The sequence below is a fragment of the Emydura macquarii genome, unplaced genomic scaffold (genome assembly GCF_026122565.2).
Source record: "Emydura macquarii macquarii isolate MOO-44397 ecotype Brisbane River unplaced genomic scaffold, CSIRO-AGI_Emac_v2 contig_1551, whole genome shotgun sequence".
Classification (NCBI taxonomy): Eukaryota; Metazoa; Chordata; order Testudines; family Chelidae; genus Emydura; species Emydura macquarii.
Genome location: NW_027131688.1, coordinates 19,604,991 through 19,622,705, shown reverse-complemented (window position 1 = coordinate 19,622,705; position 17,715 = coordinate 19,604,991). Strand labels below are relative to the sequence as shown.

Below are 17,715 nucleotides of genomic sequence, written 5' to 3'. Positions count from 1 at the left end.
TACCTCGTAACTGTTGTTCAAGATGTGTTGCTTATGTCCCTTCCACAGCCACCTTCCGTCCCCTCTGTCGGAGGTCCAGCAAGAAGGAACTGAGAGGGAGGGCGCCGGCAGCACCATATATGTGAGCACATATGCGCGCCACTGCCGAGGACGCTAGAGCTAGCCCTATGGTACTACTAGGGGAAATATTTCCGGCACTGGTGCATGTGGCGCGCACACACACTTAAATCAGAATGGACATGAGCAACACATCTCAGAGAACAACAGTTACGATATAAGTAACTGGTTTTTTTTGTTTTGTTTTTTTACTGAATTAAATATGAAAATGAATAATACAATTGCTAAAGTAATCATGTATTTTAATCTGCTATGAAAATCAATTTGTTTCATGCTGCCTGTAAATATTAATGTGGTGCGAGATATTGTATTGCAAATACATAACTATTATAAAAGTTGTCAAGGGAGATAAAGGGTTATTATTTGGGCAAGAAACAACTTGGGCTTTGGTCACCTGCAAAAGTTGAGAGGCAATTTTCATTTGTCAAGTAAGCATGTCAGTTTGATATTAAAATGATCAACAGTGATATAGTTACAAAGTTAAGATTTAAATTGTCATATCAGGATGTCAATGTTCATACTCTTAAAATGAATGGCATAGTTCTCATTTGTGAGGGCCATTGTTCCAGGCTTCATGCAGGTTTCTATGCTGAAGTTCTTGTGTTAGTTTCCAAGTGATGATAGCAATGGTGGGAATGCAATTGTAAACTGCCTGCTGGAGTTCTTACAACCAGGTTTTTTAATTCTGTTCACTAGCACTCCAGCTATTGGTGACATTGATGGCACTTCGCTGAAGGTAGAGAAGTTGTGGGTGGATCTTACTTCAGAAAAAATGCAGCGTAGAGAACATCAGCAAGACATCATTGCACTTAAACTTACAGACTTGAACTGAGTGTTTCTTCATAACCATAAAGGCTAGAAACGTTGCTTTCAAACAGAAATTTGGATTCTAGAGCAAATTCCACAGCCATGGAATTACAGAAAATACAAGGCCCTGGTTATATGCAGTAGTATAAGAATTGAACATAGTTAGAGAAAAAATCTATTGTGCCTCCCTCACTTCCAAGTTGAATGATCATCAGCAAAACAACATAATTACTGACCCAATGATTGTGCATAACACAATGCAAACTAGAAAAATCTTTTAGAGACTGAAAGATATTTCAAAATTTACTGGAATATATTCATGCAAAGGACTTTTTGGAAGCAGTACTGAAAAGTGTACTTAACAAATATCAGTCTCCCTAATGCATTATAAACTACTTGATTTTTGTGAAAATGGTTGAAAATAAGACACCCAATTGAGAACTTACTTGCCATGTCAACCAAGAACAGACCTAATGCTTACCTAACATAAAAGGGGTCCCTCTCCACTCTCAACCAAAAATATGGGATTTATAATGGAAATAGCAACTGAATCTTAATTATAGAAAAGCATGAGCAGTGTAGACTGCTAAAGTAAAAAGAGTGTGGTCTGAATTTGGCCAGACTGATATTGAAATAATAAAAAGAAAATAGTTGTGAAAGATCATTTTAAGATTGTTCTTCTTTAAAACCTAATACAATAAATGGGGTATGTTTTATAATGTATGGTACCTTTATTTCCAGGTCCTGGGGAAGGATCATCCCGATGTTGCCAAACAGTTGAATAACTTGGCCTTACTGTGTCAGAACCAGGGTAAATATGAAGAGGTGGAGTACTACTATCAAAGGGCACTTGAGATCTATCAAACTAAACTAGGACCAGATGACCCAAATGTAGCAAAAACAAAGAATAATCTGGTAAGTTTGTAAAATGAAATAAACATAGGAAAACATAAGATTCATTTTTTCTGATGTGCTAAAATAATGCTGCTTTGTTCAACAAGCATATAATTACAGATATGTTCTGTAATCAAAATTTTTCCTATGCTGATAGCTTTATATTATTTTTTAGGCATCCTGCTATTTGAAACAGGGAAAATTTAAGCAAGCAGAAACTTTATACAAAGAGATTCTTACTCGTGCGCATGAAAGGGAATTTGGCTCTGTAGATGGTAAGAAACTTGGCATACAACTGAAAAGTAGGATTTCTCTCTTTTATACTTCTCAAATAAAATACATCTGTTTAAGACTAATTGATATTATACTTAAAGTTGTGAGTATTGAGGGGGATTAAAAGGAGTGAAATTTTAGACTTCATTGAAACATACAGCAAAATCCATCATAAGGAGGAAAGACTTTAATTACTGCATTAAAATTAATCTAAAACAAGGAATTTTTCCAAGTGAGTGAGACTTAGCAAGTCTATGTAACAATACTTTTCTATCTTACCTGTTTTAGGATGTTTTGTAGCACCCCAAACTCTAGTGTCTAAGGGTTAGTATACACAGAGGAGTATGTTTGTTTTTTTGTTCTAGTGACTCTAATAGTTCAGTATAGTATTTTAGATGTCTTGGGAAAAATAATGGTCAAATGTTTGAGCTCATCTATCAGATCAGTTAAAGAATGCAGAAAAACTTGTCCTCTTCCTAAATTGGGCAGACTGTAAATTTAACAGCGAGAAGTCAGCAGTTTATTTGTACGTTGTTCCAGTAGAACACATTTCATAAACTACTAATTGTAATGTAGTATTTTCATTTCGTTAAGATGGTTAACTATGCAGCATTCAGTAGCTGTCAAAACAATCATGATCAAAGAAATAAATGTGTGAATTCTAGCAAATGATTAAGCTCTTGTAAGTATGTAATGCCATCAACTTGGCTGCATCAAAGTGTCTTGGGAGTAGCACTCTTGTCAGCAATTTTGTAATACTAACTTCTAGATACCTTTTCTCTTCTGAAGCCAGTTAAAAACAGACAAGCGTGTTTTGTTAATCTCTTTAGTCTTTCTGTTGTGTGTCAAGAATGCTAATTGTGCTGCCAGAACCAATCATTTGTTGGTCTTTTCAGCTTTCTTCAGAAAGGTGAAAATCAACCTGAATATTAATATCTACTTCTTTCACTGCTATTATAAAATATTTATTTTATATTGTCACCAGATGAAAATAAACCCATCTGGATGCATGCTGAGGAGAGAGAAGAATGCAAAGTAAGGACATATTTGAATAATTGTTTTCAGAACTTTTGTTAGTTACAGATATATTTTTAACATGCTGTTTTCAATTTAGGGAAAGCAAAAAGATGGCTCATCTTTTGGAGAGTATGGTGGTTGGTACAAAGCTTGCAAAGTTGATAGGTAGGTATATTATTTAACTATTTTAACTACAGAACATAATATCCAGAAATGTCAAGTTGAAAATCTCATTTAAAAATAAAATCGTTATCTGTTACTAATATTAAAACTGATACTTATGAAATCCAGGGCCATGTTTGCTGGCCACAGCAGAGAAGGTGGCTTCAGGGATCTGATTGTGACTTGGTTCTGAGGCCTGTTTTATCCCAACTGAGGCAAACCACTAAATTCCAATGGCTAGTAATAGCACCAAAAAGATCATTTAGCTGTTGGAGATAAGTAGAATGCAGTAAATTCTGGACATGCCTTTTTTCCCCAGTTTCAACATACCCCTTATTCCAGGAGCTACAGAGAAGTGGTGATATAGGTGCTTACTATACCAGCTGTATGCCTGCTGGGAACTCTCACATGCTGGGGGAACTATGTGCATATGATTAGTCTCTGCTCTGTCTGTGCTATTGATATGGAGTGGCACAAAGGGGAATAGAGCAGGCCACATAATCTGGCCTCCTACTTTCTTTAATTCCTTATTCTGTTCTGTGTTTTGCATTTCATTATTGTGGACTGTTCAAGTAGACTTAGTTCCGTTTCTAGTTAGTTTTACTTTTTGACTCATGCTTTAGCATAATACTGCAATGTTTGAATTGCAAAATCTTGTGAGAAATGGCTTTGTTTGAATTTAAACATTTTCATTGACATTTAAAAAAAACAAATACACTTTTCTCTTTGTATTATGTTTTGTAAAACTTTTTCTTTATCAAACTTAAATTTCGAGCCTAAACTGTTCTTCTGTGTGTATTATTTAATATCAAAATCTTCTGCACAAAATAGTTGACACTGTGTTAATAGTGAGGATTATTTCTCTGTTTATCTTAGCATTTAGTTGGGGAGATGCAGTAATACAAATGAGACTTTTACAACTTAGTAAAACTATTGCTGTATTTAGTAGACTTCTCTATTTGGTCAAATATTCTATAAATATGGAGGAGAATGGGTAACCGAATTATTGGGTAACATGCATCAGGAATTTTGTAGTGTCGACATAAATGTTTCCTTGCTCCTACCTCTGTCTTTTGTTCTAAACTTTGTGTGCCACAGAATTAGTCTTAGCCTGCTATTTAAATAGCAGGCTATCTTATTGCTTCAGAATCATTACTTGAATGCTGCTGGAACAAACCCTCAGCAAGGATTTTGACTGGTTTAAGACTTATAATTAACAAGTGTGATATATTGTTGCATCAGTTTTATTGTTTTTTCCTCGTTGGGATGGGAGACACAATTCTCAAAGAAATTCATAATGGAATTTGAAATCTTGCCCCTCAACATCATTGGTTCAAATCTGGACCAGGTATGTACCAATTGAAAGTAGCTTCCAGTTAGAGGCTGAGAGAGGATTTTTTTTTTATCTCAGTCAAGTGCCTAATCCACATTACAACACCCACCATTGACATGTTTTCTGGCAATTTCATTGGTGGCCAAAGTTTGACTGTATTTGGAGACTGAACTATCCTCTCACTCCTAGCGGTCTGGTCTGAGGCACCCAGGAAGCTAACACTGCTGCTGTTCATGTTGCATGGCTCCACAGGATAGTTGGTGTATTAATTTTCAGGGCTTTTAAGCAATCACTTTTTGAGTATTTGAAAGATACTTTTAATGGGGCTTTCATATATGTAATGGTAGTATAGCATACTTTAAAAGATGATTTTATGATATTGATGATACTAATGCTATTTTGAATTTTGAATTTTCATGTGTTTGAAATTATTCTTAATTTACAATGTTTATTTTTTTTAATAGTCCAACAGTAACAACTACCTTAAAGAACCTTGGAGCACTTTACAAACGTCAAGGCAAGTTTGAAGCTGCTGAAACATTAGAAGAGGCAGCAATGAGGTCTCGTAAGCAGGCAAGTATGAAAATTCCCCTTTGTTCTTGGTAATCTTATTTGTAGTTTGTGCTCATCAAAATTTTGACTTCCACTCGATGTATATTGTGCACGTATGATGTTTTAGCTGTTTGGTAGCTGACGGTTTTTTAGAGATGTATTGCTGTATATATTTGCCAATTTACTGTTTATTACGTAAACAAAAAACAACCTTAAATTTTAGTTTGAACTAAAAATATATTGGTGTCATATTAAATCCTTAGTAAACTGGCTAATTGTTAGATGGTTGATACTAGGAGCTGGCTGATTACTAAGGGTTCTGAGGTGCCACTGTGGGTGCAGGAGAATGGCAGCTGGTAAGTGTGCACTTCAGGAATGGCACAGCAGAGTGGGGGCACTTCCTGGCCTGGGATGGCAGCAGGAATGTGAAAGGCATAATTGAAGGTGAATCCTGTGGGGGGCATGATGGAGGACAGATGCAGCAGGTTTAGCCAGCAGTTCTCAGCAGGAACAGTGTTTAAAAAAAAAAAAACTAGATACATTCATGGAAGCTAGGTCCATCAATGGCTATTAGCCAGGATGGGCAAGGATGCAAAACCGTGCTCTAAAACCAGTGTATGGAGTTGCACAATAGGAGCTGGGGAGTTGAATCTTAGGAGGTAACATTGGAAGTCCTGGACCATGGGGGACCATGGCTAGGGAAGCATTTCTGGGGAGGGAGACGGTTAGGGAGGGGGCCAAGAGAGGAACCTTGGTTCATGAACTACCTCTCCAACTCTTTTGTGTGTTGATATGAGGTACTTTTCAATCTGATGAGGAACTGTTGTAACTCTGCTAATGTAGACAAGGCCCAGGGTCAGTGTTTACACTGAATATTTTCAGAAATTCTCATTTGACAGGTTTTAGGATTTGACTTCCTCACCTTTTCACATGGGAAAAGGAAAGAATTTTTTTTCTTGAGATAGAAGGAAAACTGTGTGTTTGTGTTTTAATATAGCTAAATGTAAATGTATACATCTATGAACAAAGAAAGTAGGCCATACTTACAGGACAGGGGATTCTGCAAAAGATTTGTGGTTCGTAGTGGATAATCAGCTAAACATGAGCTCTTAAAATTAACTTTTTAATAATTTAGTAATTTTGGTGGCAATAGAAAACTAAGGAATTTTCTTCTTGTAAAATGTTTTTGTGTGGACACTTTGCAATTCAAACTACAAGTAAGCTAGTTCAGAACAAAACTGTTAGTCAAAATATGGCAGGCCATATCTTACAGATAAAGTACCTCTTTCTGTTTTAAATCCACCAATTTGTAGCTCAGATGTTTTAAAACCTATTAGTGCATGATCATGCAATATTTACTCCTGAGGGAATTCTGCACCAAAAATTTAAAAATTATGCTCACAATATTTTAAAATTCTGCAAAATTCTTCATATTTTATTTATCAAAATAATACTATATAATCATGCCAGTTTCAATTATTTCAGTAGTTTCTGACCAGTACTTTGAAATAAATTTGTGTCTGTAGCAATACAGACACACACAATTTTCCCGCAGGAATAGAGTGTTAAAGAAACCTCTATGACAACCCAGTTCCTTTTTCTCTGACCTCTCATAGAATCATAGAATATTAGAGTTGGAAGGGACCTCAGGAAGTCATCTAGTCCAACCCCCTGCTCAAAGCAGGTTAACCTCAGCTATATCATCCCAGTCAGGGCTTTGTCAAGCCTCAGCTTAAAAACCTCCAAGGATGGAGATTCCACCACCTCCCTAGGTAACCCATTCCAGTGCTTCACCACCCTCCTAGTGAAAAACTTTTCCCTAATGTCCAACCTAGACCTCCCCACCTGCAACTTGAGACCGTTGCACCTTGTTCTGTCATCTGCCACCACCGAGAACAGCCTAGCCCCATCCTCCCTGGAACCCCCTTTCAGGTAGTTAAAGGCTGCTATCAAATCCCCCCTCATTCTTCTCTTTTGCAGACTAAACAAGCCCAGTTCCCTCAGCCTCTCCTTATAAGTCCTGTGCTCCAGCCCCCTAATCATTTTTGTTGCCCTCCGCTGGACTCTCTCCAACTTGTCCACATCCTTTTTGTAGTGGGGGGGCCCAAAACTGGACACAATATTCTAAATGCGGCCTCACCAATGCCTCCCCTTCCCCCCTGAGCCCAGCTGAGTCCAGACACCCACACTCCCTTCTCCCCAGAGCCCAGTCGTGGTGTGCCTCCCCAGCCCAGACACTCGCACCCCTCCCCTCCCAGAGCTCAGGGATCCAAAGGCAGAAACAGCCTGATGCTGGGTCTCGGGCTTGTATGCAGTTTCCTGCATGCCTCCTCCTTCCTTCAGGGCATGTCGGGAACTGTAGCTGCCAGGAACTCTCCAGCTCCATCCCCCTCCCCTGGCATTGTCTTCTGTTTGCTAGCTGTGGAGCTGGGCTCTGTTGCTTTGAAAATTAAAAAATAGAGATACCATCAGTATCATCAATATTACCAGAGAATATTAATCCTGTGTAAATTCTGCATTGTGCAGTGACACAGAATTTCCCCAGGAATAAATATTTTTTGCTGCTGTAGAAGCAGACTGCCAGGAAAAGGAGAGGCAAAGGAGTTACTGATGAACTTTATACCCCAAAATGTGCTGATGACATCAACAATGATGGATTTGACACGCAAGGAATTATCCAATCCATTCCTCCATGAGAAACAGAAAGAAAACTGAATGTTTGCCAAGTAGAAAAGGACAAAACCAGTAAGCTTGAAGGAAGATATTGAGGAAAAAAATCTTGATACATCCTCTTTTAATATAAATGTGTGAAAATGCTCCTGTGTAAGGTTTTTGATATACCTTGAATTTAAATGAAATTTTAAAGTAAAATAGCAGTTCTTCAAGTAGCGTCCCTGTCGGTGCTCCACTTAAGGTGCACTTGTGCCTTGCTGCTTTGATTTGGAGAATTTTGGTAGCAATGCCCGTTCAACTCTCATGTGCAACCCACTCATCCTCATGCCCCACACTGAGATTATATGGTGCTGTCTTCTCAACTACCTTTGGCCTGAGACAGAGTCTGCAATGAGTTCCTGTTCTCTGTTTAGCATTTTATATAGGTAGTTTTATAGTTGCTTACATTTTAGTGTTTCCTTTGTCTTTTCTTTCCCTTTTGCCGTTAAAAAAATTAAAATTAATTTAAAAAAATCCTTTTATTCTTAGATATAGTTAGATAGTAGTTTTAGTATTTCCCCTTCTTCGGGTTGTCTTGTTATTTTTTCTTGGGAATGGTGGGTTCTTTAGGATTCAAAAGATCTCTCTTCTGCTGCTAGGCTATTCCAATCAGTGATAGGTTTTCCCAATGCCTCCACTGTTTGGGTGATACCTATATTCCTAATAAGTGCAAAATCTGCATATCCTTGAAGGGTAAATCCTGGAAAAAATAGGGAGATCAAGTTTAAACGTCTAATGATGGAGCAAGGCTTACATCCAGCTTCAGATCCAGGGGCAGAGGATCCCTCTGTACATAGACCTCCCAGTATCACTAATGCTCTGTCGACGTCAAGATCTCGGTCACTGGAAACCGTGAGAAAGGTAAGCAATATCATGGCACTGAGTCCTTCTATGGTACTGAAGTCCTCATCTGTATCTTCCCCTAAACAGAAGGAGGTAGTGAGTAAATCTGCAAGAGGGTCTCTGTCACTGACACATAAGAGGGCTATGGAGATCTCAGGTCCTTTGCAGGCTCAATGGATGTGTCCTTACACACCTTTTTACTCAAGAGCCACGCGCGAGTTACCTTGGAATCTCATCTAAATAAGAGGAGATATAGTAGATCTCAGATGGCACAAAGGGCACACCCAGCCCTGTAATCTACCGTAGAACTTCTGAACACCCGGTCAAGAGACCTAGGTGCTCAAAAAAGAAATCCATATCAGCAATGTTCTCCCAGCCATCTGTGTCCTCCAAGTGACAGTTTTGATGGCTTGATAGAGAGTCTCACTTATCCAGTTGATGGGACTATATAGCTGCAACATCCTACCAATACAGGGTGCTTCCTTTTGGACTATCTTTGGAACCAATGGTGTTCTTAAAGATTCTGGTGATAGTTGCCACCCTCCTATGTCGTTCGAGTATAATTGTTTTCCTGTACCTAGATGACTAGCTGATTAAAGGGCAGATCCTAGGAGAGCTGTTGGAGTCAGTAAAGATCACATGTTCTCTATTTCAGTATGGGCCTTCAAATCAATCTTGAAAGTCCATTTTGACTCCACTATAATGTGTAGATTTCATAGGGGCATCTCTGGATGTATTGACAGACAGAGCATACCTATCCTCCAGCAGATTTCTCACACTAACAAACCTCATCTCAGGGATTCAGGGTAGTCCTCAAGTTGCAGTAAGTGACTGCCTTCAACTGCTGGGACACATGCCCACAAGTGTCTTTGTAGTGCAACATGCCAAGTTACATCTCCGACGTCTACAGGGATGGCGTCAAACAGTTTACAAACCTAGCAAACACAATATAGATAGGTTACTGTCTGTTCCCTGATGGATTCCACACTCACTCAGTTGTTGGAAGGACCTAACCAACATTGCACAGGTGTTCCATTCATACAGATTCCCCCTACTGTGGCGATAACATCAGACGTTTCCCTTTTGGATTAGGGCCACATCTGGGACAAATGGTTACCACAACAGCTGCTTCGCTACATAAACCTTTTGGAATGCTTGTATAGACTTTCCACTCGAATCAGACTGAAATCAGTGACGATAATGACAGACAACATGGCATGTGTGTATTATATCAACTGTAAGGGAGGAGCACCATTCCCCATCTCTTTGTGCCGAAGCAATAAAACTCTGGAATTGTTGCATAACAAATCACGTAGTCATCTCGGCTTCTTACTTCCCAGGTGTTCAAAAAACCATGGCAGATGATCTCAGCAGATGTCTGTTTCTTAATTACAAATGGGAACTAAACTCCAGAGTCCCTCCATATGATATTCTCAGTTAGGGATTTCCAGAAGTCAACTTGTTTGTCACAGCAGCCAACTCAAAATGCATCATGTATGGTCCAGGAGGGGGTCTTGATTTTGTATTGTGAGGAGATGCATTTTTCATCTTGTAGATGAAAGGACTTTTCTGTGCATCTCCACCAATGCTGTTACTTTTGAAGGTTCTTAACAAGATCAAAGAAGATTAGGTCAGGGTTATAGTGATTGCATCAACGTGGGCAAGACAAGTCTGGTATTCCTATCTCAACAGACTTGCCTCTTGTCCTTCTTGGAAGCTTCCAATCAGTCCTTACCTACTGACTCAAGATGCAGGTCAAACACTTCACCCCAATTTACGGATTCTGAGGCTCCAACAGAGAGGGAATTGGTAGGTAAGATCCCATGGAAAGTAAGTCTCAGGGGAAAAACAATTCATGAGAGTTGGTAGTTTTTCAGAGATAATATTAAGGGCACAAGAGCAAACTATCCCACTAGGAAAGATGGGCAAGATACCATCCTGGCTTAACCAGCGGATCATCAATTATCTGAAACTTAAGAGTTCTACAAAAAGTGGAAACTAGGTCAGATTATGAAGGATGAATATAAACAAACAACACAACATGTAGGGACAAAATTAGAAAGGCCCAGGCACAAAACGAGATTAAAGTAGCCAGAGACATAAAGATTAATAAGAAAACATTCTACAAATATATTAGAAATGAGAGGAAGACTAAAGACAGAGTAGACCCGTTACTCAATGAGGGAAAGACAATAACAGAAAATGTGGAAATGTCAAAAGTGCTAAATGACTTTTTTGTTTCAGTTTTCAGCAAAGAGGTTAGTAGGGATTGGATGTCTAAAATAGTGAATGCCAGTGAAAATGAGGTAGGATCTGAGGTAAAATAGGGAAAGAACAGGTTAAAAATTACTTAGACAACTGTTAGATGTCTTCAACTCGGCAAGGCCTGATGAAAGACAACCTAGAATATTCAAGGAGTTGACAGATGAGATATCTTTGAAAACTCATGGAAGACGGGAGAGATTCCAGAGGACTGAGAGAGGGTAAATACAGTGCCAATTTATAAAAATGGGAAATAAGGACAACCAGGGGAATTATGGACCAGTCATCTTAACTTCAGTACCCAGAAAGATAATGGAGCAAATAATCAAACAATCAATTTGCAAATACCTAGCAGATAATAAAGAAGGTGATAAATAAGTCAGCATTAAGCATCAAGAACAAATCATGTCAAACCAACCTGATACCCTGTCAAAGAAAGCTAACCAGCCTTATGGCTGGGGGGGAGGAGTAGATGTGATATATCTTGACTTTAGTAAGCCTTTTGATACTGTCTCGTATTACTTTCTCGTAAACAAACTAGGGAAATACACCTAGATGGAGCTATTGAAAGGTGGGTGCGTACCTGGCTGGAAAACTATTCCCAGAGAGTAATCATCCGTGATTCACCGTCATGCTGGAAGGGCATGCTGGGATCCCACAGGGATGGGTCTGGTTCTGTTCAATATCTTCATCAGTCATTTAGATAATGACATAGAGAGTAAGTACACTTACAAAGTTTGCAGACGATACCAAGCTGGGTGGGATTGCAAGTGTTTTGGAGGATAGGATTAAAATTCAAAATGATGTGGACAAACTGGAGAAATAGTCTGAAGTAAATAGGATGAAATTCAATGAGGACTAATGCAAAGTACTCTGCTTAGGATGGGGGTTATAATGGATCACAAACTAAATATGAGTTAACAGAATAGCACTTGCAAAAAAAAGTAATGTCATTCTGGGATGCACTAGCAGGAGTGTTGTAAGCAAGACACGTGGAGTAATTCTTCTACTCCACTCCATGCTGATAAGGCCTCAGCTGGAGTATTGTGTCCAGTTCTGGGCATCACATTTCAGGAAAGATGTGGACAAATTGGAGACAGTACAGAGGAGAACAACAAAAATGATAAAAGGTGTAGAAAACATGACCTATGAGGAAAGATTGAAAAAATTGGGCTTGTTTAGTCTGGAGAAGAGAAGGTGATGGGGGGACATAACGGTTTTCAAGTATATACAAGGTTATTATGAGTAGAAGGGTGAAAAATTGGTCTTGTAGACCTCTGAGGATAGGACAAGAAACAGTGAGCTTAAATTGCAGCAAGGGAGGTTTAGGTTGGACATTAGGAAAAGCTTCCTAACTATCAGGATGGTTAAGTACTGGCACAAGTTACCTGGGGAGGTTGTGGAACCTCCCATCATTGAAGGTTGTTAATAACAGGTTAGACAAACACCTGTCAGGAATGGTCTAGTTCAGTGAGTCTCAACTTTTTGTACTGGTGACCCCTTTCATACAGCAAGCCTCTGAGTGTGAACCCTCACTCCCGGGGGCGCCTGTCCCAGCCTCTTTGTGCTCCCCAATCCCCTCTAATCCCTGCAGGCTCCCCACTCCCACTTTGCCCCTAACCCATGCAACCCGCTCCTGCACCCAGGGGAAACAGACCTGCATGCACCGAGCGGCTGATATTGCTCCTTGCTCCCACCTGGAAAGCTGCTCCTTCACACCCCCTACAGGGTTTGAGGTGAGGAGTGAGGATCCCCGTCAGGGCTCCCTGCATCCAGGTCACTTTCCCCACTTGGGCTGCGTAAACAGAGAGCAGCAGCTGCTAATGCTTGCCTCAAAGCATTGCCCCGGTTAGGAAAGTGACCTGGATGCAGGGAGCCCTGGTGTTACTCTTCGCTCCCCTCTCACAGCCCACTAGGGGTAGTTTGGAGGAACATAATGGAGGGTGAGCAGTATCACTGCTTGCTTCCTCCCCCTATGTTCCTCTGCCAGAAGGACGCAGGGAGGCTCACAGCCCCGCGCCTGGCCGGGGTCGGGGTTCACAGCTCACAACACCCACAGAACTACGTTGCGACTGCTCAGTTTGAGAACCCATGGTCTAGTTATTATGTAGTCTTGCCTTGAGTGCAGGGGACGGGAGTAGATGAACTATTGAGGTCCCATCCAGTCCTACACTTCTACGATTTGATGACTCTTGGGGATAGAGGGATCTTGTTCCTCAAATGCACAAATGTTATTAAATAATAGAAAACCATCTACAAGGAGTACCTTGGAAACAATACTATCTTTGGTGTAACAGTCATCAGATTTCATCAATTAACTCTCCTCTTCCTAGGGTACTGGATTACATGTTGGAATTAAAGACATTTTTGTGAATTGTGTTAGGGTTCACTTAAAACCAGTAACAGTCTTTCACACCCATAGTGGTTTTTCCTCTCTTTACTCATCCAACTATAGCAAGATTCCTGTAAGGTCTGTCAAATATCTCCTCACAAATCAGAACCCTTGCTCCTAGTTGAGACCTGAACTTAGTCCTTAATGACCTTATGAAGTATACATTTGAATTACATGTTTGTTATTGGATTTATCTCTGAAGACAGACTGTCTGGTAGTAATGTCTTCTGCCCAAAGAGTAGAGGAATTAGGGGCTTTAATGGTGAGCCCCCCATTTACAGTGTTCTCCAAAGAGAAGTGTCACTCTTCCTCCTTAAGGTGTCCTTAGAATTCCACATTAATCAAACCAGTTGTCTCCCGGTTTTCTTCCCAAAACATCACCAGACTAGTAAAGAAACCATATTCCATACTCTGTATGTAAGGAGAATATTAACCTTCTGCCAAGACAGGACATTTAGAAAATCTCCTATTTGTATCCTTTGCAGACAGAAACAAGGGCTTGGTAATTTCAAAACAGAGGTTATCAAAGTGGATATCTGGTTCTATTAAGACTTGGTATGACAGAACTCATGTCCAACCCCTTTTGAGAGTTTAAGCACATTCTATAAGAGCACTGTTTACATTGATCGCCTTACTTAAGGATGTACCAATTGTAGACATATGTGGACTGGCAACTTGGTCCTCTGTTTCATACCCTTTTCTAATTATGTCCTGGTGCCTGTGGCGAGATCAGGTGTGCAAGTTAGTTCTCTCTTCTGTATTGGACTCTGCTCTGAACCTCCTGCCTCCAGATAATTCCCAACTCAGTATCCCCTAAAGAAGTGGAGCACCCAGGGGGACATTACTCAGAGAAGGAGAGGTTATTCACCTTGTTCAGTAATTGGAGTTCTTCGAGGTGCGTCCTCTGGTGGGTGCTCCATTACCTGCCTTCTTCCCCTCTGCTTCAGAGTTGCCATTATGGGACTTTGTAGTGGAGAAGGAGTTGAGGGCAGGTTTGTCCGCTCAGCCCCATATAGCCTTTTCGCAGGGCATAAGGCTCTGTGGGGCATATGGATGGGCCGAATGGGCATGGCTACCAAAAATCTGTGATCACAGGTGCAGGGCACAAGTAAACCTGAAGTGGAGCACCCACAGGGACACTCATCTTGAAGAAATCCATTTACTGCACAAGGTGAATAACCTCGACATATGCATAATTATCTTTTGAGCAACAAAACTTTCACTTGGTGCTGAGTTCTGATTTGGTTAATATCACTTCATGTGATTACATGCCTATTACATGCATATTAAAAAGGATAGGCAGGATAAATGGCAGTGAGTGTAAAGAATTATAGGCATAGTTGATAGGTAGATCTATAATTGTTTGCCTAAGACTTTGCATTATAAGCTACCGTTTTCAGTGGCTTATAACTTTGCCAGACTTTAACCATTCAGGCTGAATTTTTTCTATGCTTTCTCCCTGCATCAGACTGGATTTTTAAAAAATGTTTCAGCACAAAGGGTTCAGCTGTTTCTGAGAATGGAGTTAGGGAAAAAATATATATATTGTTAAATATTGACAAAACAAATTTCCAACCATTTATTTGAAGAGCTCTAGTGCCCTTCAGATTTCAGACCATAACTTGAAATTTGGTAGGGAGCTGCTTCTGAGATCAAAGAAATGCGATGTCCCAGAAATACCAACCCAGATTTGGTGTAGTAATAAGCCTCTGAAAATCACTCTTTGCACATGCTCAATAGAACTTATTAAAGGTTTGCTGCTAGAATCCCTAAGTATTCCATTTGTATGGAGCATGCTTTAGCCCCACAGAGCTACTGAACATGTCAACTGCATTCACAAAGCTAGTTTCAGATGGGGGGGGGGGGGAGATAATGCTGCATTAAGTAACAGCAGCTGCCACTGCCTTGTTGGTCTAGATGAAGGCAGGTGTTAAAGTAAAGGGAAAACAGGTTTGGTGCAACCATCCTCTTATGCTAAAAGTAGAGAGAGTTCACCACTTCTCCTTGGCTGGTGTGCTGAGGGTGCCCCTTCCTGTTTCAGTCTCCTTTCACTACTGAGAAGATGTACTGGACTCCAGGATGAGATTTCATGGACTAATGAAGTCTTGTGCAATTTTAGTCTCTTATTGAGCAAGTCAAGCAGTAAAGTATAATTCTCCATGTTTGATATATGAGGATATACGAGGTTGCACATGGTCCATTCTGGAAGAACTTTGAATAGAACCTGGTATTGCATCAATCATGTGGCTCTTTAAGCCACATTTATGCCTTCTGAGTTGTGGGCTGCACTGGCGGCTGGTGCAGCCCCTGGAATAAGTTGAAGCAGCTTTGTGGGCTGCTCTAATTTACAGCTCTAATTTATAGGCTCATAGTCCAGAATTAATAGAGCTGAGATTGCTGCAACCACTTTCTCCTGCTTCCCCTAACATTTCACTTCCTGTCCCAGCACACTCCTACACAGGGGTCTGCAAGGTGTGGCAGCATATGACCATATTTCATGGTCTTGTGCTTCGCCTGTGCTGGGGGAATTCAGACTGCTTTTTTAGAATGGATGTGCCAAATATATACGTTTTTCTGTGCTCTTTGTAACCACTAGAATCCCCCTCCCCTCCAGAGCCAGCAATAGTACCCAGGCTTTTGATTCCAGACATCTCTGGGCTATCTGAAAGAGTTGGGTAAGCCACTGGCAAAGTGTCATGTTCCCCTCTAATGACTGATGGATATAGAGGATTAGAGCCTGCTAATGCAATCAGTTATTTACACCTTTAGCACAAGCACTAGAGATCTGTGTACCTGATTCAAAGGTCTTGGGTTTCATTCCCATTAAAGACCCGTACAGGGCATCATTATGGTTCCACTTGATGGAATTTCTGTTTCTCTGTTTACTTTTCTAAAAACCTAGGTATTTGCAAACAAAAAGCTACTTTTAAAATGTTAGTTACAAAGTTGAAGTATTCAGAATTAAGAAAGGTCCAATTTAATGTTTTCTATGTGACTTAGCCTCCTTGTGTCTATATATTATGATAGTCTTTACATGATCATATACTATTGGACCCCTGCTTCATTCACTGCACAAAGTGGACAGTGAATGAGGCAGAAAGCTGCAAGGAGAGAAAGGATGTTCTCTTGTGACAACGGTACTGAGCTGGGTTTGGTTCCTGGCTGAGCAACAGACATCACTTTGATGCTGGGAAAGATTATCGTAATGCATATGTACAATAGCCCGAATTAAACTTGCAGACTTAATTTTGGCATTTCCTGACATGATTTTTTGTCTTAGCAACTTCAATATTTTAGTGTAGTTTTTTGTATATATTTCTTTCTTTATATTTCTTTGAATAATCCTTTTAGAAATTCAGAAAGTGTACCTGATGCATCCTTTATCAGTAAACTATGTATTCTTCTTTGAGTGCTTGCTCATGTCCATTATGATTTAGGTGTGTGTGTGCGCTCCACATGCACAGGTGCCGGATGTTTTTCCCCTAGTGGTACCTGTAGGGAAAGCTCTAGCGCCCTCTGCAGTGGCACACATATGCACTTGTATATAGGGTGCTGTTGGCTCCCTTCCCTTCCAGTTCCTTCTTACCACCCGCGATGGTGCTGGAAGAACTTTCTTGCTCTCGCAAGTCTCCGTTTTCCTAGTGGTTTCTAGCTTTCCTAGTGTATGTAGTTGTAAGTTGGTTGTTTAGCAGTTACTCCGTTAGTTAGTAAATTCCTAGGGTCAGGGCGTTCCCCATTCCCTGGGGTTAAGCCGTGCGCTTCTTACAATAAGCCTATGCCACTGAGCGACCTGTATCAGAGCTGTTTAAGGTGCTTGGGAGAAGTGCACCTCTCCGTGAAGTATAAGATATGCAGGAGATTTTGCCCAAGAAGGACAAGGACCTAAGACTTAAGGCCATTCTGATGGAGGCGGTGCTCAGACTGGTGTCGGAGCTGAGATCAGACTTGGGACCGAGTACTGCAGCATTGTTAAAAAGCGCTCTTCCGGCATCGGAGTCGGCCTGGCACCGCTCAACATCGCTGGTGCCAAAGCGCCAAAAGAAGGCACACCCAGAGAGGGAGCGCTCGCTGGCTCCAAAGGGATCGAGCCCGGAAACTGTGCCGATGCTGACTCCAGGGAGCGGCAGAGGTCTGCGCCACCTATTGGTCCCTTCCACGTCTAAGGTGTTCCAGGTGATGAAGGACCTGTTGGCCATGCCAGTGCCACCTACACCTTGAGAGGGTAGGCCTATGCACCGAGGAGTAGACGCCCTAGCTGGGGGTTCACTGAAAGGGATGCCAAAGTTGGCGCAACAGCCTCGTCCCATATCAACTGGTCACCGTTCACTGACCTTGAGGTGCTCTTTGGGTT

At 40.7% G+C, this 17,715-nt stretch overlaps 1 protein-coding gene across 6 annotated transcripts in view; it reads left to right on the top strand.

Annotated features, from left to right (window-relative positions):
- The window catches only part of KLC1 (kinesin light chain 1), a 78,060-nt gene that overhangs the window by 45,479 nt on the left and 14,866 nt on the right, over positions 1-17,715 (top strand). For all 6 annotated transcript variants that reach the window (XM_067554993.1, XM_067554991.1, XM_067554992.1 and 3 more), the window contains exons 8-12: positions 1,666-1,839; positions 1,994-2,093; positions 3,077-3,126; positions 3,206-3,273; positions 5,068-5,176. In XM_067554993.1, coding sequence (XP_067411094.1) covers positions 1,666-1,839; positions 1,994-2,093; positions 3,077-3,126; positions 3,206-3,273; positions 5,068-5,176 — 501 coding nt within the window. The remainder of the gene's footprint in view (positions 1-1,665; positions 1,840-1,993; positions 2,094-3,076; positions 3,127-3,205; positions 3,274-5,067; positions 5,177-17,715) is intronic.